Raw genomic sequence first — 26,690 nt, 5'->3', positions numbered from 1 at the left:
TGTCCCTGCAGTGGTCCTGCTACTTGCAATTACTTGTATCATTTCTGTTACAGGATTTGAATGTATTGTACATCCTTTACATTGTTTATTCTGTACACACGACATCCATTGCAGTCTGTTCATCCCGGGAGAGGGATCCCTCCTCTGACGTTCTCCCTAAGGTTTCTTCCCTTTTTTCCCCATTGAAGGGTTTTTCATTTTTTGGGAAGAAACTGGCATCCCTACAAAATAGCCAAACACACACAATTTAAAAACTCCTTATAAACCTTTAATCTGAGTCATCTGTACAATTGACAAATTGCATTAAAACATCTGTATCTTCTTAAATGTCTGTAGAATCGTAACACCCCCCAGTTGCTGGTTAGCAGGTTGGGGATACTGGTAACTCCAAACATAAAACGCATGTGAAATAAAGCTGCATATAATAGTACATATTAGTTATATTAATGTACAGTCTTTACATTAAAATACAACAGAGGGAAAAGGTGAAGCACAGAGCTGGAGAAGGGCAATCACATCCATCCAACCAACATCTCCATTCCGCCTCGGCATTGAGACGCTGCACCACTCAGACTGAGCCTTACAAAAATAGACTGCAGTGATGCATAGATCAGCTGGATTATTTTTGCAAGAGTTCACTTTATTCTGTCATTGGACACATCCTGACATGTTTGGAAGCGGATGAAAGGTATCCTCGTTGAAAGAAAAAAAAGTTATGAAACATTTAAGGTCATGACATTAAAATAGTACATCACCAAAGCTGATTTAAAAACAATATTAATAAATAAAGTGTAGCATTTGGTTCAATATTCAGAAAACTGCTACAAAATACCAAATATGAAGATGTCAACCTCCAAAACTACACCCATGGCAGGCCTTCCTCACTCTTTAAAACTTTCTCAACTCCAGCACATTGTCCAGTGACAGTATTAAAAAAAAAAAAAAAAGCACAAATTTAAGGCACACTTGGGTTGCTTGCTGCGAACCATTGCAGCAGGTTTTAAACATTTTGAAATGTGCATTACTTGTACAATTCACACACTGCAAATACTGAATCTAACTTCCAATTCACTGCATTTAAAAAAATCTAATCACATCCACCCAATGCCTGGATATTTAGTGTTTTTTTAAATATACAGGTGCTATCAAAAAAAGCACGATCGATCAGGAAATCCTTAGGTTCAATAGCATCTCCTTACAGGGATTTAGTATTTCAAACTGTCTGTGTCCTCACAGTACTCGATATGGCAATGAAAGACTGGTAGCGTCACTGCGAGTGGCCGAATGCTCAGACCAGTAGCGACAGCATACGTTCCCTCAACTTGTAAACTGGACATGAAACACCCTGAAGTAAGTAAGAGTGTGTGTGTGTGTATAAAGAAAATGGCGTGACTCGAGGGAGGTAAATAAACATAATAGGAATAATTTGGGGAATATATTGGCTTATAACTAGAGGAGAAAGTTTCAGGTGGCTTGTATGCTCCCTGATTCTGGTATATCGCTCAGAAGCGGAGAGTCTGGATTACAAATATCAAAAAGGAAAGAACAGAAAAAGTCGTGCACGAGATACATGGGTAACCCAACAATCACGGAGGCTGTTCCCGGGGAGCCTCTGGATGCACATGTGCTCTGCCGTGGGAACCGAGCAGCAGCAACAACAAAGAAATAAAGGGTAACGGAGCTTATAGTTTAGCTTTGAATACGGACGATGTAATAAAGCTTGTGCCACCATTCACATGTATTTACAGCCCAGCCTCTACAAGCGGTTCACTCCTTCTTCTCTTTAATAAGAACAGGGAGTACATTGTACATCGCACATCTTCGGGGATATCAGCGCCGTGTGGTATCGACACATGCAGCCCGTTTCCAAGTGACTGCAGTCGGACAGTCAGACCGTGGAAGAGGGCGCGCGGGTAGGGGGTTGGAGTCTATGCACGCGTCTTCAATAGTCCAGAAGAACTGTTCCCGCTTCCTTAACCCTTTAATCCAGAACATTTTAATACAAAGATTACTAAAAACAAACACCACGCAGCTGAACAGCTTCTCTTGCGGAAAAACAACAACGAAAGAAAACAACAAAGAAAGATAGAAAAAAAAAAAAGCCATCTCCCGAGACACAGGCTGAAGTGTTCCCCGTTGTGAAGCAGTGACGGAGCAGCAGCAGACTGGTGCTGTCATGCCGGGAGGGCACAAAGGACGAATCCAACAGCTGGCGGTGCCCTCACGAGAAGCCAGAAGAGTGGCCCGCCCCGCGGTGCTGCAGACGGTTTGTAGTGGGGCCCGGGGCGTTGCCATGGAGGCTGGAGGCCATCAAAGGAGTGCTGGAGCCCTGGGCTTGTGGGAAGCGCTGGTGGTACCGGTCCAGACGCAGATACTTAACGGTCACCAGCTTACCTGTAGGACGAGAAGCAGTGCCCTTCAATACAATCGCACTAAATTTCTCTTATGTATTCCTGCTGTTACAATATTGTGACAATGGTGTTTTCTTCCTTGCACCGCAGACTGATATAAGCCCGTAAACTATGACTAGGAGCTGTGAGGGTGTGGCTGTATTGTATATAATGATCATGAAGCTCATCAAAAGAATCGTAATGAAGTCATCCATTGATGCCTGAAGTATGCACTGCAATGTTCATGGATGTAAAAAATAATAGCTTTTTTTTACACATAACTAAAGCTTGTCAGTATTCAGACAAAAAGAAACGTGATGTTAAATTGTTACCACGTGAAAAACTGTTTTTTTAAAATATTTTTGGACTGGGCTTCTACACTTCTTTATGAATGATGTGGACTCCTCAGGAATCAGGAACATTCATTGCCCAAGTATGTTAGACAAGGAATTTGACATGGCGGTTGGTGCAGACAGTAGTATGTAATATGGGTGGTATGTAATCTTCTCACTTGTCCCCATAGCAACATTATACTTCTACTGCTATCCACGCAGTGCCTTTTACCTTCTATCACTTGATGTGACTGATGTGCTTGAAATAAAATTAAGAGAGTGACTTACCATCAAACCAGGAGCCGTGAAGTGCCTTGAAGGCTCTCCCCGAGTGTTCTGCAGAGAGACACTTGACGTAGACACAGCCCTGTGGATAGAGCACAAGAACAGTGTGACATAACCACGGCCGGCAGCTTGGAGCTGTGACATCACTCACAAGACAGGCTACCTCTCTGGAGTTCTTGTCCACCGCGATGTGGACGATACCGTCGTTGTCGTTGCACTTCTCTAGAATAGCCTCGTGGATGGCCAAGTCCCAGCTCTCCCCGACCTCCCTGAACACAGCCATTCAAAAGCAGGTTATGATGCCAATAAGAGTCATCGGCAAAGGACAGAGCATCCAACGAGCAGCAGGGAGCTACTTACATGACCGGGTCAAACATGTTTCTGATCTTCAGACATGGAGTTAGGCTGTTAGGGGGAGAGTTCCTCCGGTCCAGAGGAAAAGCTGAGAAATGTCAAGGAGCACACAGATGGAAATAATTAAACGTTAACCAATCAGTTTACCGCACCTGGTTCTCCAGCAGTATGGTATTGGTGCAGTGAACACGCCCTCCTACAGTCACATCCTTACACTGCAGGTCCCAGGCTGCGGGGAGGCCCGGTGTGGGTCTGTCCAAGGAGGACTGATTTCAGAGCTAAAGGAGGTTCTGGTGAAACTGCATGTCGTCATCCGATTTCACCAGAATACGACACGGTGGCACCAATGATGATCATTAACTGGAACTATATACAAATAGAAAATCTTCTCCCTGATAGCCATGTTTACTGATGAAGGTCAGTAAAACCCAGGGTGGAAAAAAGGCCAGATCAAAGTTTAAATGAGAGCGGCGGGTACACAAGTGTGTCCGTCAGTAGACTCACTATCATGTTGCACTGTGTGCTCCTAGGATGGCAGTAAGGGGTCTTGCCTCGCCCCTGAAGGAGGCATGTTTGCAAGGAAACAGCTGTGGCTTTGAGAAACACCCATTGCTAGAATTTGAAATAATAGATATGTGCATTACCTTTTCCCTGCCACACTTTGGAGGGCATTAAGGTCTTGTCACAACTGAGCGAAGGCTGGATCCATCTCCACACCAGGAAGTCACCTCCACCAATTCTCTGAGTCTCTTTTCGAATCCGGGATTCGTTGGCTGAAAGGAATTTTACGGCCCGGTCCCAAACCACCATCATCTTCTTCCTGTGAGGTATTATAATACACATCTTCCTCATCTAGCTGATCCAAAGCTGCAGGCTTTTTATCAACAACCAGACACAAATCAGGTCTGGTATTACTTAAATAAATCAGGACCCTCCAGCTAACTGACGAAAATGGGGTTTTCGAAACCTGCTGGGTGGTTGGTAAAAAAAAAGCTGAAAAGATATATTTCAGCTTTTTTTTAAATCACATTTCCTGTACGGCAGGTTCTCATTTCAGGCCCTCATGCACTATTATCTGGATTCAGAGTGGTCATGTTGGTACTGACCGGTCCTGAGGCTGAACCAGGGAGTCTCTGACATGGGGAATTGGCAGGTAGGGTTTCAGGTCCTGGTTCTCCTGGCAGGCCTCACTGTGGCTCCTTAACACATCTGAAACATAGTGTGACAGAAAATGTTGGAACACATTCAATTTAGAGGAAGATACAGGACATAGACTTTCATGCTCAGAATTGTATACTTCGACTAAATTTACAAGAATGTATAAGATTCAACAGCTTTTTGTACGATTACTTCATAATTCATCTCTTCATGAGAGCTGGAGCAGTTTAACAGGGGCGACTGTGGGTGAGTGGAGAGTGCGGTCGTCTTCCAATCAGAGGGTTGGAGATCTCAGGCCCGGCTGACCTGTATGTCGATGTGACCTTGGGCAAGACACGTTACCCCAGGATTGCTCCTGTAGTTGTGACTACAGTGTGTGAACGTTACTGATTGGCAGGTGCCACTGTGTATGGTAGGTCCTGCCATCAGTGTATGAATGGGTGAATGATGTAATGTAGTGCTAAGTGTTGTGGAATTTTCATCAAATTTCAATTAGGCATCAACTTGTCTGAACCCCAAAATAACTGGAACAACTTATTAGACCAAAGTGAGATGGGAATGGCATTATGTGCTAAAACCTATAAACACTTGAATAAGTGCGTAAACATAACATTTATTATTGAAGGAGCTTAAAACAACACATTAACCCACTGGAGAGCTGCACTCCACAAATGCTGTGGTTGCTAGTCGGATGAGAGCCAGAGCCTTCTTCCACATAGGCCAGACAGTCACCTCATGTAAGATAAGGACTTTCCTCCACCCTCCTTAGAGGGGGGGGGGGGGGGGGGGGGCATTCTAGGACACACTGAGCTTTCCTCTCGCTTTCCTTTCATAAGCTTCTTCCCTGGAGTTTGTGCTTCTTTGTCTCACAGGTTTCCATGGCCCCTCAGTGGTACACCTAGCTTACTACTCTCAACAATTTCTGTCGTGTGAATTGAACGTATTATATATATCTTTTACACTGTTCATTGTGATTTTTGGCTATACAAAATGATATTAATCAACTCATGTTTCCAAGTTGCATGCCACTGCTATCTCCCAAACATGGATTTAAGACTCTTGGTTCTATAGCATCACACTGCTTTCAGTCGTTAGAATAAAACCGGTTGGGGGGGGGGGGCTGGGTGCTGATGAAGCCATCGATGTTTCTTAATTTGTGAGTGAGAGAATAAGCATGCAGTTTCTTACCAATGATCCTCTCTACCATGTCGTACATCTGCCTGGTCTGCTCCTCCTCTTTCCTCCAGCGATACTTCACGTAGTAGACCACGCTCCACGCACAGCCCGCCACTGCACAGACGGACACAAACACAGATACTGAAAGAGTCCTTCTACTGCTGCAGGGAGGTATACAATTGTGAGCAGCACTGCATCTACTATTCTGTAAAGCCGGCCTTCCTCACAGTGTTTGTTTTGCATTGGTGCCATTGATGCGAGTGAGTTCCGCAAGAACGCTCATCTTCATGAAAACCTTTGGCGCTAACATTAGCAGACTACCATGGCACATCAGTATCTAGCGCTAACACTTCTTTTCTACGCTAGCTACTGACGTTAAACTAAATGTCTTCAAATGCTGCTTTGGCTCTTTACGGATTATTCTGTAACAGTGAATAAACGTACCTGTGCTGCAGTCTACTTTTTACGCTATGATCTGCAACTTTAGCTTTTATATACATAAAACTGTCTGCTTCTCTGACTTCTCTTCATCATTTTACAAGAATTATATGACATCCACTATGAGAGTGCAGTTAGTGGCAGCGGGGACTCCTCAATAACTCTTCCAGGATGATGGAGTAGAAACAGTGGGTTGTGTCTAAGCAAATGGCTCAGCTTACATGGGGAACTGTTTCATTAGCAATCATCTAACAATGTTTTAGGTGTTTCTCACCGACTGCAATGAGGAAGACTCTGCTGATGACAGTGAGGAAGGCTCTGCGGAAGCGGCACATAAAGGGCATCTTGGGATGCGTGGACTCCAGCAGAGAGATCTCGGACACGTCGCTCAGCGGATCACCAGCTTCCTTCCCAGTCAGCCTGCCAATGCGTGCGCACACAGTGAGTAAGGCGGTCACGTGCGAGGCTTGTGATCCGCATGAAGATGAAGGTCTCGTGTTACCTTATGCCAACATCCTGGCCTGTCCGGATGATCCATTCCAGAGCGGTTTCAATGAATCCATCAAACTCCTTATTCTGAACCTGAACAACAAGGCACATGGTAAACGGATCAGTATCGATCAGCTTATCATTGTGGCTATTACCGCAATGTTCCCGAGTACCCACCACGAGGGGTGCTGCTTTATCAATACTGCTTTTTGGGTCTCTCAGGGTCTATTTTTGGGCTCGGCTTTCAATGACTCCTGTTTGCTCCATTGAATGAATGGGCTGAGCGCTCTGACCGAGCATTAGCAGATGCAAACTCATCCACTGCAAATCAAATCCACTGCAGTTGATAACTGTCCTACTTGAACAGGTTGTTTATTTTAAATGCAGTTATTTTAGAGATCTGCTGACGAACAGGCCAATTCAGAGGTCAGCTGACCAGATGGTCACATATGCGGGGTTTTTTTGCTAGTGAAGTTTACTGAGTTTAATGAGGTGGTGCCACGCACACAGCAGCACAGATGGTGTTTAAGTGAAGAAGTGTTTAATCATAAACACACCATTTTGTTAAAAAGATTCATGAAAGAAAGGCTGTAAAAGTGTTTCCCCGGGTTTCTGGCTTTCGTGTGCGCCCGCTGTCTGATGTGGGCAAGGGTGCTCCACCTGTGTGTGTGTGTGTCTGGCAGCATCAGAACATTGACCAACATTACACTCACACTAATGCTGTTTTGTTAGTGCAGATAAAGCACCTTACTGTATTGCGAGAAGGTAAATCCTAACTTTATCATGTTTTAGAATTATTAAAAATGAGTTTTTGGTTGTTAAAGTGGTTTGACAAATATAATGTATAATAATATAAAATATAAAGAAAAGCAATATAAAATGGAGTTTAGAGAGGGAGTTAAAGGCTTATTAACGTCTTACCTAGATGAAAGCAGCTTACATTGTTTAAACTGCTAGACAGCCTCACAAGCTACACTACAGAAACGGGGATGTTAACGCGTGGACCTACCAGTAGATACGCTGAGGCCTCTTTCAAGGACAGACTCCTGTTGGGATACTGCTGGTCTCCGCAGTCATGCTGGCCTGTAATCACAACATCAATCCATCACTGCATGGATCAACACAATAGATCTTCACAGAATGAGTAGTGCTTCTAGCATCTAGCAGAAATACTACTCAATCTGACAATGTATCATATTCCAAAAGTAGAAATGTGTCTTTGTGTGACTGTCTGGAAAGAGGGTTCGTACATTTTCTTCCCATGTTTTCTAAATAGCATTATTCCCATTCCCCATATGCACTACATGGTCCTAATAATGACGGTCAGTCAGAGTGTAGTGCAGTTAGTAGCTACCTGCAACGTTGGCCAGGTGGTCATGTAGATTGAGCAGCAGCTTTAGGATCAGGTCCTTCGTCGCCTTGTCCTGCAGACAATATATACTCAGTATACACTCACACACACTACCAACAGAACTGCTGCTATTTAGTTCATTTTTTTAGAGCTTTGAGGTGGTACTTCGATCATTATTAAAAAAAAAGGGTCACAACGCTTGCGTCGCGTTTGGTATGAACGCACCATTAGTACAGGGACACTACATTGCCATGCAAATAACAAAACCGAGGGGTTGAAGAAATGTTTACTTACATAAGAGTCAAAGTCGCTGCCAAACGGGTGGCTCTTAACTGCAACGGAGGAGAGGGGAGAGAGATGCATTCAGGGAGACGTTCCATATCACCAGAAACACACCACACACGCAAGAGGCATAAGCTGGATCAGCAGAAGGAAAAAGATCTTCTACAATAAGACGGGGCGTTTTGAAGGCTGGAATGTGAGTGGAGTTCAGACATCACTTAGTGGGTGAGTCAGTGTCTGTACATGAGACTCACACATCAGCAAGGCCCTTGGATCATTGCCACCTCTCTGCACTGACCATATCACAGTCACTTAATTCATTCTGGAATGAATTCTACTGAAAGAAGGGAACTCTCTCTAGGTAAAGATAATTTTGCATAGTTTATTCATATAAAAAGGGAAATTTTAAAGATCTGTGTGAATTAAGGTTTTAACCTCAAGTTTTTTTTAAAATTATGAGAGTATTATTATTCCTTCATTTTTTTGTCAATATGGCTCTATGTTGTCTGTAAATGTCTGAGCATACTCTCAGGGAGTAGGCACAAAGAGCCTTCGTGCCCATGCATGGTACTCGCAGACTTCCTGAGAAAGCCCATTGAAGTCTGGACATTTGTATCCATCCATGTATGCGTCATGCAGGAAGAGTAAAAGTTGAGACCTGCAAAGGGCCACTGCTAACAAAAGTAAATGAGCTGATTGCAATCACATTGGAAAAAATACCACACCAAGGAAAGTGTTCTTAGAAGATAGAGAGCACAACTTTTGTCTTCCACAGACACCAGTCACCACAAATAGGGTGCAAGTAGAAACACTGGAGCTTTACTTGCACTGTGTGAACCAGTTAACCTCTAAACTAATTTGAGGGAGATGGATGAGGAATGAACTGTGGACACTGGTCTTGTTTTGCATTACTCGACAAGACACCCTGGTTTACAAGAGGTTGAAGCCATAAGGGTGAGGTGTACCTAGAATATAGCTGGTTAGACACCATCACTAGCCAACTACCTGTAGGGGAAACTAACTGAATCGAGAATCGCTGGGAACCGGAATCGAAACAAGGAATCTGAATCGTTCAAATTCAAACGATACCCAACCCTAATGTGGGTGCATAATCCTGAGTAATTAAATATGTGATATTTGTTTTTATTTACTTTTTCAATGATTCATTTTGCCATAACGAGCAGCTGCAGTAGAGGCTCCACCGCGAGCTAAGCAGCTCGGTTTACACATCTTGGAGCATTTCACTCCTATTCCCTGTAGATGGGATGCTACATAGTTGTCAGACTAGTAGGCACGCTTTGCCCTGGGGGATAAACAATTGAAAAGTGTAACATTTGTGCGAGACTTACTGACTCCATCCGCCTCCGGGGATCCTGAGCCCCTCATCCTGAGGTACATGAGGCCCAGCAGCAGAAAGAAAAGGCAGGCTGCCGTGAGCAAGAACATGGACAAGTAGTGAGCACTAAAGCTACTTGAGGAGGCCACCTCTTCCCTTTTAAACTGCTGGAGCAAATCATCCTCCGGCACAGAGAGCCTCTGCTTCAGCACCGTCTGGCTATACGAGTGGTTGGGAGCGGTGTGGTTGGAGTGGCTGCCCCTGTACGTCTGAGACAGGCTGCTGTAGTTGGAGAAGCGCGGTCTTAACCCGATGGCGAACCGACTTCTGCTGCCGCTTCTAGAGGCTTCGTTCTCGCCGTCGACGTGGTTGTTTTCGCCGGCTTCCCCTGCGCGGCTCTCGGCGAGGGACACGTAGATGGATTTCCTGGGAAAGTTGTGGCAGCGCAAGCCTAGCGATGGGTCAGAGTCCCCTCTCTTAACCTCGTCTTCCTCCCCCCGGCTCGCCACCATATTTAGACTGTCGGGTGGGTTAACCTGTCTGGCGGCCGCTCCCGTCTGGGACCTTTGGCCCACTCTATGGGAATGAAAGCCAGCTTTTGGGGGGCTGCGTCTAAGCTGGTCCCCGGCACTCTGGCCCATGGGCTCTTCCTCGTCCGAGTCGGAGTAATCCCCAGCTAGCTTGCTAGTGTTTAAATGAGAAGCCCCGCAGCCATTTAAAGATCGAGAGTTCTGCTCCGTTTCCCCCTCATGGTCGTCCTCGTCCCCCGATTCGTCGTAATCCCTCCCTTCGGCCTCGGGGCAGGGTCTGGCACGAACCCCCCAGCCCAACGAGACACTTCTCTGTCCACCCGGACCGGGGGAAGAATTGTTGCTATTCAGCGTACTGGCAGCGCCGAACTGAATCTTGGTAGCCATTCTTGGTGTTGCAACGGGCCGTATCTTCGTTTGCTGTAGCAAACTGGAGTTTCGGTCTATCTTACTGCTATGGTTTAGGCCCTCTCTTTTCAGTGGAGTTTCGGCGTCAGATTCGTCGGAGCTGAAGCCGAGGACGGAGGACTTCCTGCCCGGTCGCCTGCTAGAGCTCAGGTGCGTGACGTCATGGCTGGCTGGCCTGGATCCCGCCGTGTTGCCTCCGCCAGTGGTGCTGTTGATGGCCCCGCTGCTACGGGTTTTACCTGGCCTGGAAACTCGCTGTTGTTGCTCTTCGCGGAGCTTCTTCAATTTCTTCAAATACACCGGGCGAGTGTTTTCGGTAACCGGGCCTGGAGTGAAACCAAATCGCTTCAATTCGGAGAAAAGCTCCTCATCCGTTAACAGCGTTGACGCCATCTTGGACAAAACTCTCGCAGATGGTAGTGTAACGGAAATGACGTTGAGGTGAAGTGGAAGTAGACAAACTGTGAGCTGCGTTCAGAGTCATCAGCAAGCTGTTTGTTATAACTTAGACCGTTTCCATTACATGTAAAGTATGTTAGTGCTAGAAAGATTCTACAGTACAATACAACTTACACAGTATTGAGATTTGAATATGTCATCAACAAATGAGACTCTTGTTAAGGTGGCATAGACTAAATCAAATATCTACTTTATCAATATTCTGTAGAAAACCTGTGATTTATTTGCCAACAAAACAAATCATACACATTTATAAGCCTGAGATAGGAATTCATGATAACAAGAACCAGACAATAAAACTCACAATAAACTTAATAATTATATCGGCAATAATTCCTATCCACAATCCCAACTTTTCTGAATTGCTTCCATCGATTAAGTTATTCGGTATTGAATTTGGAAATTACAATGAGTTTGTGGAGCATATTAATCATAAATGGGAAGTTGTAATTGTTTTGTATTTTGAGTAGTTTTCTATATATTTGTATTTATTCATCTGCAATATATTATTTTTGGGATTAGTAGTCGTCATATTTATCCCCCTTTTTTTGTACTAGTTGAGATAGTACTTCATAGAAAGGTCCTGTCTTGCTTTAAATCAAGGTGTACCAGTTGGAAGTATTAGTAATTTGACTTCACAGGTGTTCACAGGTGGCACTGCAGGCAGCACTTTTAAGGTACCTCTGCTCGTCCCTCAACACCACCAGCCAGTCAGAAGATGTCTGTTGACATTAATATAGTGGCAGTAGTCTCCCCGACACTTTAAGACACAAAATCGGAATATATGTTGCAGCTCATTTTCTAATTGATAAAAAAAAGCCATATATCTTCGGTAGAATTTTCCATTCGGTAAATATTGCAATCTTTATTTTCCCATGAGTGACAGCTCCATAAAGAATATTTAACAACAAAGTTCAAAGCAGTTAAAGGGTCAATCATACATACATAAATCTGCTGTTATTGCACTACAAAACCAACACTCAATTAGATCTCATTAAGACACGCATGACTGTAGTTTAAAGCTGAAACACATTCCAAATGTTCCATTTATTGAATCTTTCAATAGGAATAGTAATAACATTCAACCATATCCCAATGCTTCAGATTAGTTCAACAGTCACAGTATTAACTGCAGTACTAAACTGTACACTTATACATTTACAACATCAAAATATGTACAATCACACATATTAATGAACCCAGGCATGCGCTTCATTAAAAATAATGTCATCTTCTTGCAGTTGTGCATCATGAGAGGGGTGCAGTGATTGGAATACATATTACTAATGTTTGAAGACATTTAACAATAAATTCAGTTAGGGAATAAATGAGTGGAATGATAAATGATGGGAAATCCCAATGAGAGACACTGTTGGAGAAACCTACTTGAAAACAGCATTCAGATTTACTGCAGGACTTGTGTGTTGGACTGCATTAGCTTTAGCTCACTCTTCCTAAAATGAGCCAAAACAGATGGAATAGTAAATAGGCCAGCTAGGGGCACTACTGGGCTTTTTATCAAACCCTGTGGTGTGCCTTAAAGTGCCAGAGCGGTTTCCCAAAGTCATGAGTACATTCTGGTTTCACATCACACCAAACATCACATCAGGTTCCACATCGCTATAAAGCTGAATAACTAAATACAAGGGGTCAATTATAACCGAAGAATGTAATGCAGACACCAAGCCCGAAAGATCAATGGGTAATCAAGCCCTTATTTGGGTCTCTACAGTGAGCTGAGCGAAGAGGCTTTCAGTGTTTCTTCATAGAATCCAGTAGACGCAAGATGTGCAGAAAGAGGTTGACAATGTCCAGGTAGAGGTTGATGGAGGCCAGGATGTGCTCCTCGGGCGAGAGCTGCTTCATCAGCAGGTGGGTGTCGTAGATGATGAAGCCACAGAAGACGAGAGCCCCCGCTCCAGACATGACCAGCTCAGTGGTGTCGCTGTCGAAGAAGAACTGCAGGGAGAACAGCAGTCAGCATAATGAGATTGGAGGCTTATTTGTATGGAGGGTGATGTGAGATGGGAGCAGAGCGGAGCAACATTGCTTGCTACCTTTATCAAGAGATGGAATATCACTTGGTATTTGGACCAATGTGTTTCACAGCTCCCATCTATTGCTTCATAGAGGCTTCTGGCTGACAGCTAATGGCTTCAATGCTTTGCTGGAAACAATTTTTCGCCGCGCTTTACTAGCCCGACTAGTTGTAGTTATTTCGCTTCATTCGCGTCCCGCCTCATGTGCGTCTGAAAGGGGGCGTGGCTTACGTCCGTTACTTGTCTCTGTGTAGACAGTGATCGTTTCCGCTAGAGATCATGGAAATAAATAACCACTATTTCTGCTCTTTATTTGTTGTGCGAGTTACACAAACGTCGGCACCGCAAACGGTGTAGTGTCTGTGTTCATGACGTCACCCCGTCGCCGCACACAGCTTTAATTTGACTCTTCCAGGAAGTGCGTCTGGATGGCCGCTGCTTCAGGCTGACCAGCAGCTGGCCGGATGGGTCGGTGCCAGCGTCTCTCGGTGAGACACCAACTAACGGACAGGCGCTCAGTCTCAGCTGTGTGTGTGTCTCCGGTGAGCGGCAGCTTCATAAAGTGTATTCAGGCTGTGACAGCAGGACCGCGGTGATGACGAGCCAATTTTTCGCCCAAAGATTAAATATTGCAACCACGGCCCTGTGCAACCCACGGGTACAAATTGATAGTTTTTTGCGGCCCCATTAGGTGGCGCTTGCGGCTCTATGTTTAAGAATCACTGCTTTAGTCCACATGATGCAGGACAAAGCATTTAAATGAGAGCCTTCTCTCTCATGACGCAGAGGAATCTGGCAAAAAAACAAACAACAGTATGGCCAAAAAAGCAAAGGAGGAATATGTTAATTGTGTTGCTCTTCTGGTATAGAACCATGAACTCTGGTGGTTAAACAAAATGGAGGATTAAACACCCGATACAATAACTCTCCAGAGTTGTCATGTGACTTTCCCTTTCATTTTCTGGGACATGAAGCGCATTTTAATGTCACCTACCCTCATGAAGCTTGCAATGAGGAGGATCCACAGGCAGGCAAACAATCTGTAGACAGAACAAATCAGTGAGCCTCAAAGTGCCGATAGCAGCACTGATTTAAAAAAACACTGATCGACCATCATGAGACACTCACCCTGCTCCCAATTTGCTGAAGTCTCTCTTGGACTGGAAGGTGTAGATTGTCAGTCCAGCAAACACAGCACAGGTCAGGAACAAGGCTTGCAGTACAGTAGAGTATTCATAGAATGTCACTGCACAGAGAGAAAAAACAGTGCAGTTAGTCTGCAGACAGGCTCAAAGGAGGGAAACTGGCTCCAACAGAATAAAGACCACTTACAAGCTGTGGCCACAGAAACGGCTTCCAGCAGAGTCTGAAAACAAGATACAATTGGTGACATTTACATTAGAGGATGTAGAAACAAGCCACTGCGAAGATTAGAGTCACAGAGCAGCTAAAATGAAACTAATTCATATAGAATTAAGTGGAAGGGGTTAACACAAAGCTGAACCAGTGAGATAACACAATTTCTCAAATATCCAAATGGAAAAGCTTACAAATACGAGCAGCAGGTAGAGGTTGACTGGATGCTGGTGCCTGTACACAGCCAAGGCTACCAGAACAACCAGAGAGCCCAGAGCCGAAACCAACACCACAGCAGGACTGGGGAGCAGAGTGTGTCACAGTCAGACAGCATGGCCAACACAAGCTTCAAAGATAACATTCATAAAAAGTTCTGTGATAAAAAGATGATTGTAATTACGGGATGATATCATTAATATACAAAAAAAAGTATCACTATTGGCGATCCCAGTATTACTTTTGTTATCATTGTTAATCTACTATACCTACTACAGCTGTTATTAGTAGTAATTTATCCCATCATTCTGCCTACTAGTCAATATTTTAATAATTTCGATTTTCTTTAAGAAGTCAAGGTTGCATGAGTGACCTCTGTAGGTGATGTATTTACTTTAAAATATCACATACTATGGCTAGAGATTCACAGAGCAAAAGGGAAAATCAAAATCGATGCTTCGCTAAACTGTCATCCTCACCTGGCGTGGACAAACTCCTTGATGGTTTGAGAGAACATGAAGAGGGCCGAGGTGGCTGTAGTCAGGATGATCTGTAAGCTCAGGAGTGTGTACACCTTCCTGAGGAAGTCTGATCAACAGAGACAACAAGGGAGTCACGACTATCCAGTGGCCAGTATTAGAAGCGGGATGTGTTTAGTCATGAGGATAAACAGTAAGTACAGGCGGCAATTCAGTCCAACAACATTAGTTACGTCATGTTAAGTTTAACCGTACGACATTGACGTTGTAGCTACGCTAACTACATGAGCTAACCGTTAAAGCTAACGTTAACTACGAGCTGACGTTGTGTTTCAAGCTGCTATGAGGATAACACTGTGCTGACATGTTATTAATGGATGTTTGGTAGCTAGCGAATAGCTGGAATAGCGGCACATTAATTCAATAATAAAATGTGGCTATTAGTGTTAGCTGACGTGGCTAGGAACGAGCCAAATATTATTGTACTCACCCATACGTATCTGTATACTGGCAGTGGCGACATTAGTGCCATAGTTAAAGTCGTCTTCTATGGAAGATCTGGGGTACTTTTCAGTACTCATTGTGTTTGTTCAGCGGGTTCTACACTCAAAAAAGAAAGGTTGCAACTGTGCTTCAACCGAATACGGAAACACTTGTGTTTGAGAGGCGGCACTAGTGACCAGAGGCAGGAAGTGACGTCGAGGAATTAGGACCTTTTTTATTTTTTTCCCATAAAAAGAAAATACGCAATGAGCAGCTAAACCGGAAGAACGTACGTACATTTTCGAATTAAAAGTTAACTTAATAGAAAGTTTGTATACTAGAAATTCGTATGTGATGCAAGAATATACCAGGGCAACATTAAAATAAAAGTTAATTAATGAGTATAAATAAATAATTCTAGTCCGATAGGAAATAGGAGTGTGTTAGCAACAGTAAATACACGCAGATGTATTTTCATCCATGTAGACAGCGATCGATATTTATCAAAATGGTTCACAATTGGATGGAATATAGGTAATAATCTAGGCAATAATCTTGTTGCTGTCGGCACTGAAATGTATTTCCACGTATTAAGCTGAGCAGAGCAGAGACAGTTCAAGGAGACAAGTAGTAGACTAAACAGGTTCACATCTCTACCAGCAGGTGGCACAATATGTGTATTTAGATTTAATCATATTTAACAGTGTTTTTGTTATTTATCTAGGACAATCTACATATATGTATATGTATGGGATGTTTGCATGGATGGATGCATCTTATGTGTATTTAAAAACACAACATTGTGTCATATAACTTAAGCTATATAAACTAAAATGTGATGGTATGTATTATTATAATACATCATTTATATTGGTAGATATTCAAGTCCATTCCATTATTTACATTTATAATGGTTGGCTCACCTGTCTCCATCCTGAATAAATCTTTGTTGGCCTACAATGCATGGTGGGATAAGATGTGTCCTCCAAATCGCCGTCCTGTAGGGGCTGCACTTTCACCATCTTTTGTCAAGTTGGACTATGGTCCCGTGTTTTATATTCCCTTATCACAACTGATAAAAACAAAAAAAAATGTCTACAGAGCACATCTAAAAAGTCGTTTTTATGTTTAGAAAAATAATCTACTGGGGTCCGTTTAAGAGGTTTAATAAACTCTGAGTTGATTTACCCTGAGATGGGAAAGTTTGGGGTTTCAGAGAAGATGTTTAGAGTTGGTTCAATCAATTCCGAGTAGGTATACTACACTATGAAGGCAGCATGAATGGACCCACAATACTAGGATTTACCATGGCAACAACCACAAACAATCGGTCGGCATACTCCCCCCCCCCCTATTGAGCTGGAATGATTAATGCAAGCGTACGGCGAGTATGAACCCGTAATTAGAAGAAAAAGCAACAGCGCTACTACAGCAAAACACAGCGAAACGGCGTGGGAGAAAACTGCTGCTCAAGTCCATGCGTAAGTGTTGTCCGATAGTGTTGTCAGTTAATATTTAATATACACACTAATCATAATCCATACGTTTTACTAATTCCCAGTGGGGAAATTGCATGTTTTACACTCTGTTTGTTAGAATGCACTAAACGCATGCTTGAAATACACACAATGCTCATATTTAATTACAAGAATAATATCGCTGGTAAAAACTGGTACAATGGTATTGAACCTAAAATGTATTTTATTCAGGTGCATAATGTGGAACTCCTATTTAATGGCTCTCACTGGTTTGTGTCCAGGGAACAAAAACATTTAAAAGAAATTTCAGGGCAAGGCACACTTTTCTCATGGCTCTGCATACAGTAGCTTTACTAATATTCTCCATCACCAATGTTGGAAATTGCCATTTGCAAAAAAAGTAATGCTACACAAAGAATGTGCTCGGACGTGAGAGCATGTGAGGATGAGGACGGATGAGGTTATGGACATATTTGATGGACAGTGAAGAAAAACGATACCGTTCAAACAAGTAGTTATCTGGAAATGACAATATATCTAATCGGGGCCTTAATATTCTCTGTGACTATTAACACCCACAACAGAGTAATTGAATGAATGAGGAAATGAAAGAGTGCTGTGTCAGTGGGAGGAGACTGAAAGAAACTCAAGGTTTATTGAAGAAAACCTGCTACCGACCAGTAGAGTTTCACAGGCTCAGTTACCATAGCACCTGACCCTAAGCTATAGTTACCTCCCCTTCTGAAACAGACAACCCAGAGTTTCCCTCATCTGAGGTTTAACTCTGAGTTTCCACTAAACCCACTTTTTTAAACGGACCTCTAATGTTAAACAACTTAATACAAACAAACAATATTTAAAATTAGGCCTGGGCACGTTAACTTTGGTTTACTAATGTGTTTTTGATTATTCGCATTGTTGTGCATGATATTCAATAATAAACATTATAAAAAATGAATTACAAAAACAAGGAATAATTGTCGAAATGTTTGTCTTAACTGAACACAACCCGTGGACATTTCAATGTATGTAAACAGATGAAGAACATCAGAGGCAAGTTACTTGTGATCCCAAAAAAGCATAATCTATAAACAACACCGTTAGTACAGGACGAGGGTCTCAGTGGCAGGAGACCCCTTGGCAATTTCCTAGAGAATGGGTTTAGGTCTCTGGTAATGACCACAAAGACACACAGAACAACAACAAAAAGGTCAATAAAACACATTGTGACTGGTAACAATCACCAAAAGAAGAGGTTGAACAACTGTATAGTCTGTTTATTGTTCCTACATGGGAGACATTGTTACGGCCTTTGGCATGTAATGAAATAACATACATCCCCCCCAGTCACGCAGTGGGGCATTCATTTCTTCTAGGCTGCAATTTTTCTGCTCTAGGCAGTAGTTTTTCTGTTATCACCCTGGTAAATTGGTTTTTTTTTTAGGAATTCTCCATGAACCTTCCCTGTCCACAATTAACTGAACCTGTCTGGGTACATTTTACCTAACAACAGTGGGATGGAAATGTATGATTGGGTGGCGTCATGCAGTGGGCAGTCCTAGGGCATTTTATCTGCTCTGTCCCTACACTTTCGCTTTAGTTGAGATCTGCGAGGAGAACGAACTCTCACTTCTAAGGAGACGAAAGACAAAAGGCTCCCAAACATGATGCTTTTATTAACTCTCGCAGCTCTGCTGACTACCTCATTTGGAGAGGATCCTACACACAGTGAGTTCCATTTTTATGCTGTTATTTAAACTATACCATTACTAACCTGTATCTTAGGTAAAAATGGCCATCATCCTTGTCTACAAGCATGCTACAGACTGATGAATCAGGCTGTATGTTTTTAATAGCCGGCATACAGAATATACTCAGTAGAGGCTGTTTTTGTGTGTCAAATGTAGAACAGGATTATAATACATAAATGTTTTTAGTACAGTGGAATTCCCCTCAACAGTTCAAATTAAGTTTCGATTTCCTGTAAAACCAACTGGGCTATAACAGCACCCTCCACTGGCCCCTCTACAGTACACCCGGATACCAATGAGTGTGTTTTAATGGCACCTGCTGGTGGAGGAAAAATGAAGGAGGGGTAGTGGAAGAGGGCAGCCGATTGTGTTAATGTCCCACTTTTTTGGTTGAATTAGCTTATATTTATATTAACAAGTTTGACAGCCTATTAGTCACTTTATTACAAATACATGCATGTCTGGAATATAATTTTATTTCAGGCATCAGCTGATGACTCGACATCAGCCTGTTGTTCAATGACAGTTTTGAATAATGTCCTTTTGTGTCGCCTTTAGCCCCACCCAAGGTCCAGGTGTACAGCCACCATCCAGGAGAGTTTGATAAAGAAAACACCCTAATCTGCCATGTGAGTGGATTCCACCCCCCTGACATCACCATCCAGCTCATGAAGGACAACGAGGAGATCCCCAATGCCAAGCAGACCGACCTGGCCTTCAAACAAGGCTGGCGCTTCGTCCTGACCAAGAACGTGGCCTTCACCCCGATGCGTGGGGAAAAGTACAGCTGCAAAGTCACACATGGGACGACCGTTCGAGACTACGCCTGGGGTGAGTTGGGTTGCAAAACCTTGCATAATGCATGATGGATCAATCAAAGATAACCAAGGAACAGACAAAAAAAACATGACACAGACAGCAATCAGTCAGTCATTTAACAAAAAATGATATGAATTTTGATGCAGGCCTGCAGTAAAATACTGTAGTAGACATTATAGACATCATAAATTTAGTAATTTGCTCTCGATGAACAAAGAATGCAAAAACTAAATGCAACGTAAAGCATAAGTGGATACATGTTTGGTTGTACAAATGTTGCTTCTCCTGGTTGTATTGCATAGTTGAAGACAATCTTCTTTATGCTTTTTCCTTTTTCCACAGAATCAAACATGTAAAGCACATGTCAGCGTAGGCCAAGATCGTTGAGTTCAGGTCCTTATGTCACAGCTGTGGGTGAAACCACAGCGTGATGTTTAGCCGAAGTCTCCATTGGCTGTATTGACGCTGTGATGTTCCTGTCTTTGTCAAGAGTGAAAATGACTAAACCAGCTTCTATTCAACACATCTTCAATAAACATGATCCTAATTGCTTTTGACTTCTTCCTTCCACAAAGCCTAAATATCAATATCACACCAATGAAATAACCTCAACTATCTGAATGAGGGAGAATGCATGGGCTGCAGGGCGTTGCAATTTAAAGTTTTGCTTTGAATCCTTATTTTTGGGCTTTTGATACTGAATTGTGTGTACCTGAAAATTAAATGTTTGTTTGTTGAGATTTAATGATATTTCTCTTTCTAGATGAGACTCAAATGCTACTTGGTCCGATAGAAAATATACAATGGGTGTAATGAGTATAAGGTGTGTGTTCTACAATTTTGATTTGTTATGTACGGTATTTGTTTATTAAATAAATGCCTCTTTAAATCCTCCTGTCTTTTTTTCCCTCTCAGTGTAGGGCACTACCTCAGATGCATGTTGCCTATATCTCCTATAATTAGCAGTACGGATTACATGAATGTCAACGTAAAATAACTATTCCACTGGAGTTGTTGTCATTAAATGTCCACTATATGTCATACTACCTTTAAATATCTCTAGAAACAAGTGACCCAATAGTCTAGAACTCTATGTGTTGGATAACATTGACATAATGTTAGAAAATTATTACAATTATTTGACATAGACTTCATATCATTAGCTTCAATCAATGATCAGTTTCAGTGTTTTTGTCCATCATGCTACTGTAGTGTTTTTTTTATAGCCAAGATCTTTTGTTACCAAACCACAATGTAATCCTCATTCTCTAACCCCAAACTCCTGGGGCCTGTATTTCAAAATGATCCCACAGGATTAAGCCTAGTTTATGCACCTATGTTTTCAGAGAAACGCAAGGACACACACACGCAAGAGCCCCTTGCGTTCCCCTTGCATGCTTTTTCAGCCCGTCTTGCATGCGTAGACCAATTTTTCTAGACCAGTGTCAAAAGCTACGCAAGCCTCACTCTTGGCCCTTTGGGATCGAGCTGTGTACTAACGTTACATTTACCAAAAATCTGGTCAATAGGACCAGTGATAGAATATACTTCGGTATTTTATCTATTAGATTTTAATTCTTTGCTTAATGAGAAGGTGAGCTGAGTTCAAAGTAGCTTGGCTTTCAAAGGCCTCTCAGTCAATATATATAATATCAGTTGTAGTGCTCAAGTATTACATGAATGCATTTCGGTAGATTACATTACATTGAATACAATCATAACTGTACATTGGTATTATTCTATTGATTACAGTTTCAAAATTACAGTGGTTTTACAACATTCACATTACTTTATCGAATACATAGCTCCAGAATCATGGTTGTATTTTGTTGTACACTAAATGCATTTTATTTATAGTTAATTCATGAACCTGGTCGTCAATTTATTTTTTAATATCATACAATGCTAAAGTGCATTTCGTTGTGTCTGTACCTTTCCTCGTATTTGTAATGTGCAAGGAGAATAAGTTTAAATCTAATCTAATAACTTAATCTAATAAGTATAATCTAATACTTAAAATGAACTAGGCTCGAGCAACTCTCTGACAGCTCAAAATAATGGGTATATGAACTGCGCCACAGACAGCAACATATCGTGGTACACTCTACCTAGCGACACGTCCAACTGATTATTACATTGGTGGAGAGTGTGCACACCCGGATGCTGTGGTCTGATTCGACCAATTCCATAAATCGGGCGGGGTTAGCGCCACTAACCCCGCCACAACTGTGACTGTGAGTCCAACGTCAACAGGAAGAGATTCTCACTTTCGATTTGTCTCGCGGGGCAGTTTGGATGGATATAACGTGTAAATACACGAACTTTATCATTACTAAGACATACTAAAGGGAAAACCATGAAGATACTCGTGTGCGCTTTTCTTGTAGCTCTGCTCTCCCTCTCGTCTTCAAAAGATCAACATGGTAAGTATTTTAAACTACTGTTAAACATTACAAATGGCGCCGTACACGCTAGGCCTTGAAGTGGCAGGTAGGAGCTCAGGCCTCGGATCTTGGCGTAGAGATGTTGTTTAAATGATAACAAATAAAATGTTATGCGGTGTGTCAGAAAAGTTCAGGAAGCCGAGTTTGACTGTCAGCTTAATGTCTTCGGAGACGTCGTAAATGTAAACCTGGTAGAGCTGTGACGAGTCATCTGCTCTCGGCAACAAAATTGTTCACAGTAATGTTACCTCAGTCTCTGCGGGGGTTTGTCATGGGAGCTACTAATGACTAATCATTTATTTTTCCAATGTTAAACGTATTTGTAAGAGCCATATTTGCCTTAATAAGATGTGTTTATTGTTTTATAAAAATGTGTCAATGCTCCTTTAAGTTACGTAGCCGATGACGTCATGGCATCAGTCGAGGTTTATCAGTCTGTGGAGCTATACAGTTTTTTGACTGTTGTGCCAAGTCGAGCACTGAATGTTTATTTTATGTAAGTAAATCTTTATAAAACGAAGTTGCTGCCTACTTTCATTACGCGTCAAGCTCACGGCCCAAACACAGACTGTTAAAGTAGTGGTAATATCGATCCACGAGGACGGAATTAAGATTGCCGCTACAGTATTCTTTTGAAATTGTATCCCACACAAATCCAAGTTACATGACACTGAAACAAAGTAGCTAACGTTAAGTGTATTTCACAATCCTTGATTGACCTAGTCATTAAGCAAATAATTAAAATCCAATAGATTAAATAGTTTATTCTATCACTGGTCCTATTGACCAGATTTTTACGTAAAAGTTGAATTAGTGCTGATGGTAAATGTAACGTTAGTACACAGACTGTATAAGAACACATACAAAATTGTAGCACGTAATTTGTACTTATAAGGGCTCTTATCGATAGCAAGTTGTAAATCTGCTTATTAGATGAAATTGCGCTTTCTTGATTGATTGAAAAGTCTTGAAGAAACTTCTCTCTTTATGGAACTAGTGTGGCCAATTCCTTAACGACGAAAGACGCTACAGAATCAGCGGCGGCTTTGCGCATGCGCGTGTGACTGTCAGTCTGGACGTGACGTATGTCTCCTCTGTGCTCTGACTGCTGCAAGCCTTGAGGTTTCCGCGAGACTCGCTGAGGACAGTAACTGCAAAACAACACGTGCTTTCACGTCAAACACCACAAAAGTCTCCAATTAATCCAGATCACTGGATTTGTCGCTGGTCGCTTTTGACAAAAAGTCAATCCACCAAACAACGAAGTCATAATTTTGACTTTCTAACCCTTTTTTTTGTGCCGGAAATGGGCTTCCATAGATATTGTTTGTATATTTCAGTCTTTCACAGTAGAAGAAATTTAAAAAAAAACTCTAGACCTGTAGACCACTGACTTCCATCACACCGGTTCCTTCAGCCCGGTCAGTCTCCTGCATCTCTCTCTCATCTGACTAGGCCAAGCTGCCACCGCTTCTAATGAATCTTCTTATATGTATCTGGTCAATGAATTGGATGATATCCCAGTACAATAGTGTTATGAGGGACGCTATATGACATTTTGTTTTCACCACCATTAACTGATTATTACCATCATTCTATAGGGAAGTATACTATTATTTTGAAACAGATATCAATAAAAAGTATAGTTATTTTTTGTATTTTGAATTTCAAGACAGTTAATAACAAAATAGCCACTAGAATATTCCCTTTCATTTGCCTCAGGTAAACTTAAATGTAAGCAGTTAACAACAGAATCAGCCATATTCTGTAACTACCTGTACTTACAGTTTCACTCTGTGCATCATTTACTTTGAGATAAACTCCTTGTTATATTAATCCTGGCAGTTGTTGACGAGAGACGTAGCCTGGCACAGCGAGAAAGCCAGCGCAGCAGCCTAGGGCTGGGGGTTCATATTGCCAAGTATGATGCTATTTGATTGTAATTTGAAGGGGGAGAAAAAATACACATCAGAAAGCAGGAGAGTCACTTTTGCAACCAGCTTCGTGTGATGGCCAATTAGGCCAAATTACTTTGGGGGGCTAAAGAAAGATGCCCCAACACAAGATTTAGTAAATTAAATCTATAATTCTTTTTTTCATCATTATTTTTGTCCAAATATGAACATTATCTTCTTATTTTGTTTCTCTGTAGCTTCACCCAAGGTTGAGGTGTACAGCCGACTACCGGGATATTTTGGGGACCCGAACACCTTAATCTGTCACGTGACTGGCTTCCACCCACCAGAAATCAAAATTGAGCTACTCAAGAACCAACAGGTTATCCCCCAAGCCAACCAGACGGACCTGGCCTTCGAGACGAACTGGCACTACCACCTCACCAAACACGTCCTGTTCACCCCACAAAAAGGAGAAATATTCGGCTGCAGCGTGACTCACATGGGGGTCACCAAGATGTATATCTGGGGTACGTGTCTGTGTGTCTGCTTGTCTGTCCCACACTACCACAATTAGTACTTGTATTAGATTTACAGTGTAAGTATTTTAATTGGAATAAGAACAAAGGACAAAGAGATTCACACATTACTAAATTATAACATGCTTTTTCTTTCAACAATACTGTACAGTATAACAATCATAATTAAAAAAAAACGATTACAATTAAAAATCTGACAAAAACAATAAAGATAATAACATAACATTTATGAAGATAATGGGGCAGTGTTGAGCACGGCCGTCCTTCATTAACAGGATCGGCTGTTTGAGCCCCAGCTCCATTAGTCCTTGGGCCAGACACTTATCACCAAAATAGCTCCTGTAGCTGTGACCACAGTGTTTCAATGTTAGTCAATGTTGCGTAACCACCCCCCCATGTCGTGAATATAGTAAACCGGATAAACCTATCGTGATTATTGTTCAGTCTCATCCAGTGGTCCCATGTTATGACTATTCTGACTACTCAACTGATTGCAGTAATAACACATCATAATAATAATTTACCGCCCAGGTCATGCAGTTGGGGTTAGACTTACCTAATATTTATATAAGAGAAGAAGGCAAAACAAAGTGTGTTTCTGTGGTTAGCTAGGCTTTGGTGGTCTTATTTGACCCACCCATTCCGACTCTGACTCATTTATTACTATGCATATGTATTTTTGCTGTTTCATCACTTAATGTCTGCACAACCATTTGTTTCTGATAGTTAAACGTTCTTCATAGATCTAACCCCCCTTTCTGTCCACGCTTCAGATTGATACGTTCATAAATGATGGCCTAGCAGGATATACATGCTTACACTGGAACTGAATGAAAATGAACTTTGTCATGAGTTAAGCTGAAGATATTTAAGCATAACCACAATTTCCAATCTGGGCCGTCTTCGTCGTTGCTGTCTCCCCCCACATTTCCTGTCTCATGACTGTCTCTGACTGGCAAAGTTCATTCTCATTGCGACACAAGCTTGCACAGTACAAGTTATAACCCCCTCAATCTACACACACATATAGAACCTGTCACTCTTAATCTATACATCTTTACATGAGAATTGAAATGAAGGACAAACCGTGTTTCCCAGTCTTCTGTTTTTTTTTTTTTGTGAGAAGCTTTACAGAATGTTTCGATTTCTCTCCACAGAACCGGACATGTAAGCTGTGCTCTTCGCCTTGCTACAGGTGTCTATCACATTCATTCTCAATGTCATTTATTGTATTTTTAGTTCTAATCCTGGTCCTTGTGTTTGAGTGACACTTTTTTCGTACTTTGTTTTGTGACCACAGGTCTGCTCAGTCAGGAGATGAAGCTTGGAAGGATTTGCCTAGATTTGGCTTTTCATTGCAAAAGTTTTAGTTTCGGCAAATAAAAGACAACCAAAGACATTTTGCAAATCTTACTTAATCAGAAATACCAATGGACAATATTGCTTGATTAAAGAGTAACTAAACCCCAAAACAACTTTAGTCCTGATAAAACAACATTTAAATTGGATTAAATTTGTCAATGGATTCAAGATATTTTCTAACTTCTTTCTACATATTGTTTGAAGCCCGGGTGTTGTTTTATATTCTGTAACTTTAGCATGAAAACATGGTGGAATGACCAAACTATCTTACTAACTGTCTGATCTTTTTTTTTTAGAGGTACTTTAGCTGAAGCTATGGGGTTAAGTTACTCTTTGAAGTTCACGTAAGCAACATATCCTGAAAATATACAAGGTATAGGTTAAAAAATTCTTTGTTGACGTCTCCAAAATATTCGGCATTGAGGAAATGTACAAGCCATTTTTAATACATCGACATGGATTACATGGATTTGGGCCTTGCAGCTGGAAACCCACAAAACAGGGCTAAAAACCTGTATGATTATGATTTTGCGCTGGTGAATATAGATGTTTAGTTTGCTCTTCTGTGCTCTTCTTTGATGGTTGATCTGTAAAGGCTAAAGTTATTTTTATCTTAAGTGCTCTGTAATTATTAACACAACTGATCTTATGAAATCGAGGATTAAGCTTTTATTTTCCATTCAGAATGACTTCAAAACCTCGTTGATAGCATTTCTACTAGTAGATATCAGTATAACATATTTGCTTTGGATACGCTCTGTATTTCTATTTTACACAATATGGTTGATTTAATAAAATAATAATAATAATAATAAAACACTTTTTGTTCAGTTTATTGACT

At 41.8% G+C, this 26,690-nt stretch overlaps 4 protein-coding genes across 4 annotated transcripts; 2 read left to right on the top strand and 2 right to left on the bottom strand.

The window, feature by feature from the left end:
• Positions 1–486: 486 nt before the first annotated feature.
• Positions 487–11,310, bottom strand: lemd3 (LEM domain containing 3). Its single transcript, XM_037461507.2, has 13 exons — positions 9,605–11,310; positions 8,268–8,305; positions 7,977–8,046; positions 7,632–7,705; positions 6,636–6,715; positions 6,408–6,553; positions 5,708–5,809; positions 4,468–4,570; positions 4,006–4,181; positions 3,368–3,449; positions 3,171–3,276; positions 3,011–3,089; positions 487–2,394 (listed from the first exon to the last, which is right to left on the bottom strand). Exons 1-13 carry the CDS (start codon positions 10,920–10,922, stop codon positions 2,222–2,224), a joined length of 2,547 nt encoding a protein of 848 aa, XP_037317404.2. The 5' UTR covers positions 10,923–11,310; the 3' UTR covers positions 487–2,221.
• A 513-nt stretch (positions 11,311–11,823) lies between these two features.
• tmbim4 (transmembrane BAX inhibitor motif containing 4) lies at positions 11,824–15,775 on the bottom strand. The gene is made up of 7 exons (XM_037462069.2): positions 15,569–15,775; positions 15,079–15,187; positions 14,578–14,683; positions 14,360–14,393; positions 14,156–14,273; positions 14,022–14,067; positions 11,824–12,947 (listed from the first exon to the last, which is right to left on the bottom strand). The coding sequence occupies exons 1-7, from the start codon at positions 15,657–15,659 to the stop codon at positions 12,741–12,743; spliced, it is 711 nt and encodes a 236-aa protein (XP_037317966.1). The 5' UTR covers positions 15,660–15,775; the 3' UTR covers positions 11,824–12,740.
• A 2,831-nt stretch (positions 15,776–18,606) lies between these two features.
• On the top strand, positions 18,607–20,501 carry LOC119211342 (beta-2-microglobulin-like). Its single transcript, XM_037462175.2, has 3 exons — positions 18,607–18,767; positions 19,349–19,621; positions 19,952–20,501. The coding sequence occupies exons 1-3, from the start codon at positions 18,704–18,706 to the stop codon at positions 19,963–19,965; spliced, it is 351 nt and encodes a 116-aa protein (XP_037318072.1). The 5' UTR covers positions 18,607–18,703; the 3' UTR covers positions 19,966–20,501.
• A 1,334-nt stretch (positions 20,502–21,835) lies between these two features.
• Positions 21,836–26,666, top strand: b2m (beta-2-microglobulin). Its single transcript, XM_037461681.2, has 4 exons — positions 21,836–22,032; positions 24,206–24,478; positions 25,645–25,682; positions 25,788–26,666. Exons 1-3 carry the CDS (start codon positions 21,966–21,968, stop codon positions 25,656–25,658), a joined length of 354 nt encoding a protein of 117 aa, XP_037317578.2. The 5' UTR covers positions 21,836–21,965; the 3' UTR covers positions 25,659–25,682; positions 25,788–26,666.
• The last annotated feature ends 24 nt before the right edge of the window (positions 26,667–26,690 follow it).

This window comes from Pungitius pungitius, chromosome 2, assembly GCF_949316345.1.
Source record: "Pungitius pungitius chromosome 2, fPunPun2.1, whole genome shotgun sequence".
Classification (NCBI taxonomy): domain Eukaryota; kingdom Metazoa; phylum Chordata; class Actinopteri; order Perciformes; family Gasterosteidae; genus Pungitius; species Pungitius pungitius.
The sequence above is the reverse complement of the archived record's forward strand: the minus strand, read 5'-3'. Positions and strand labels throughout refer to the sequence as shown.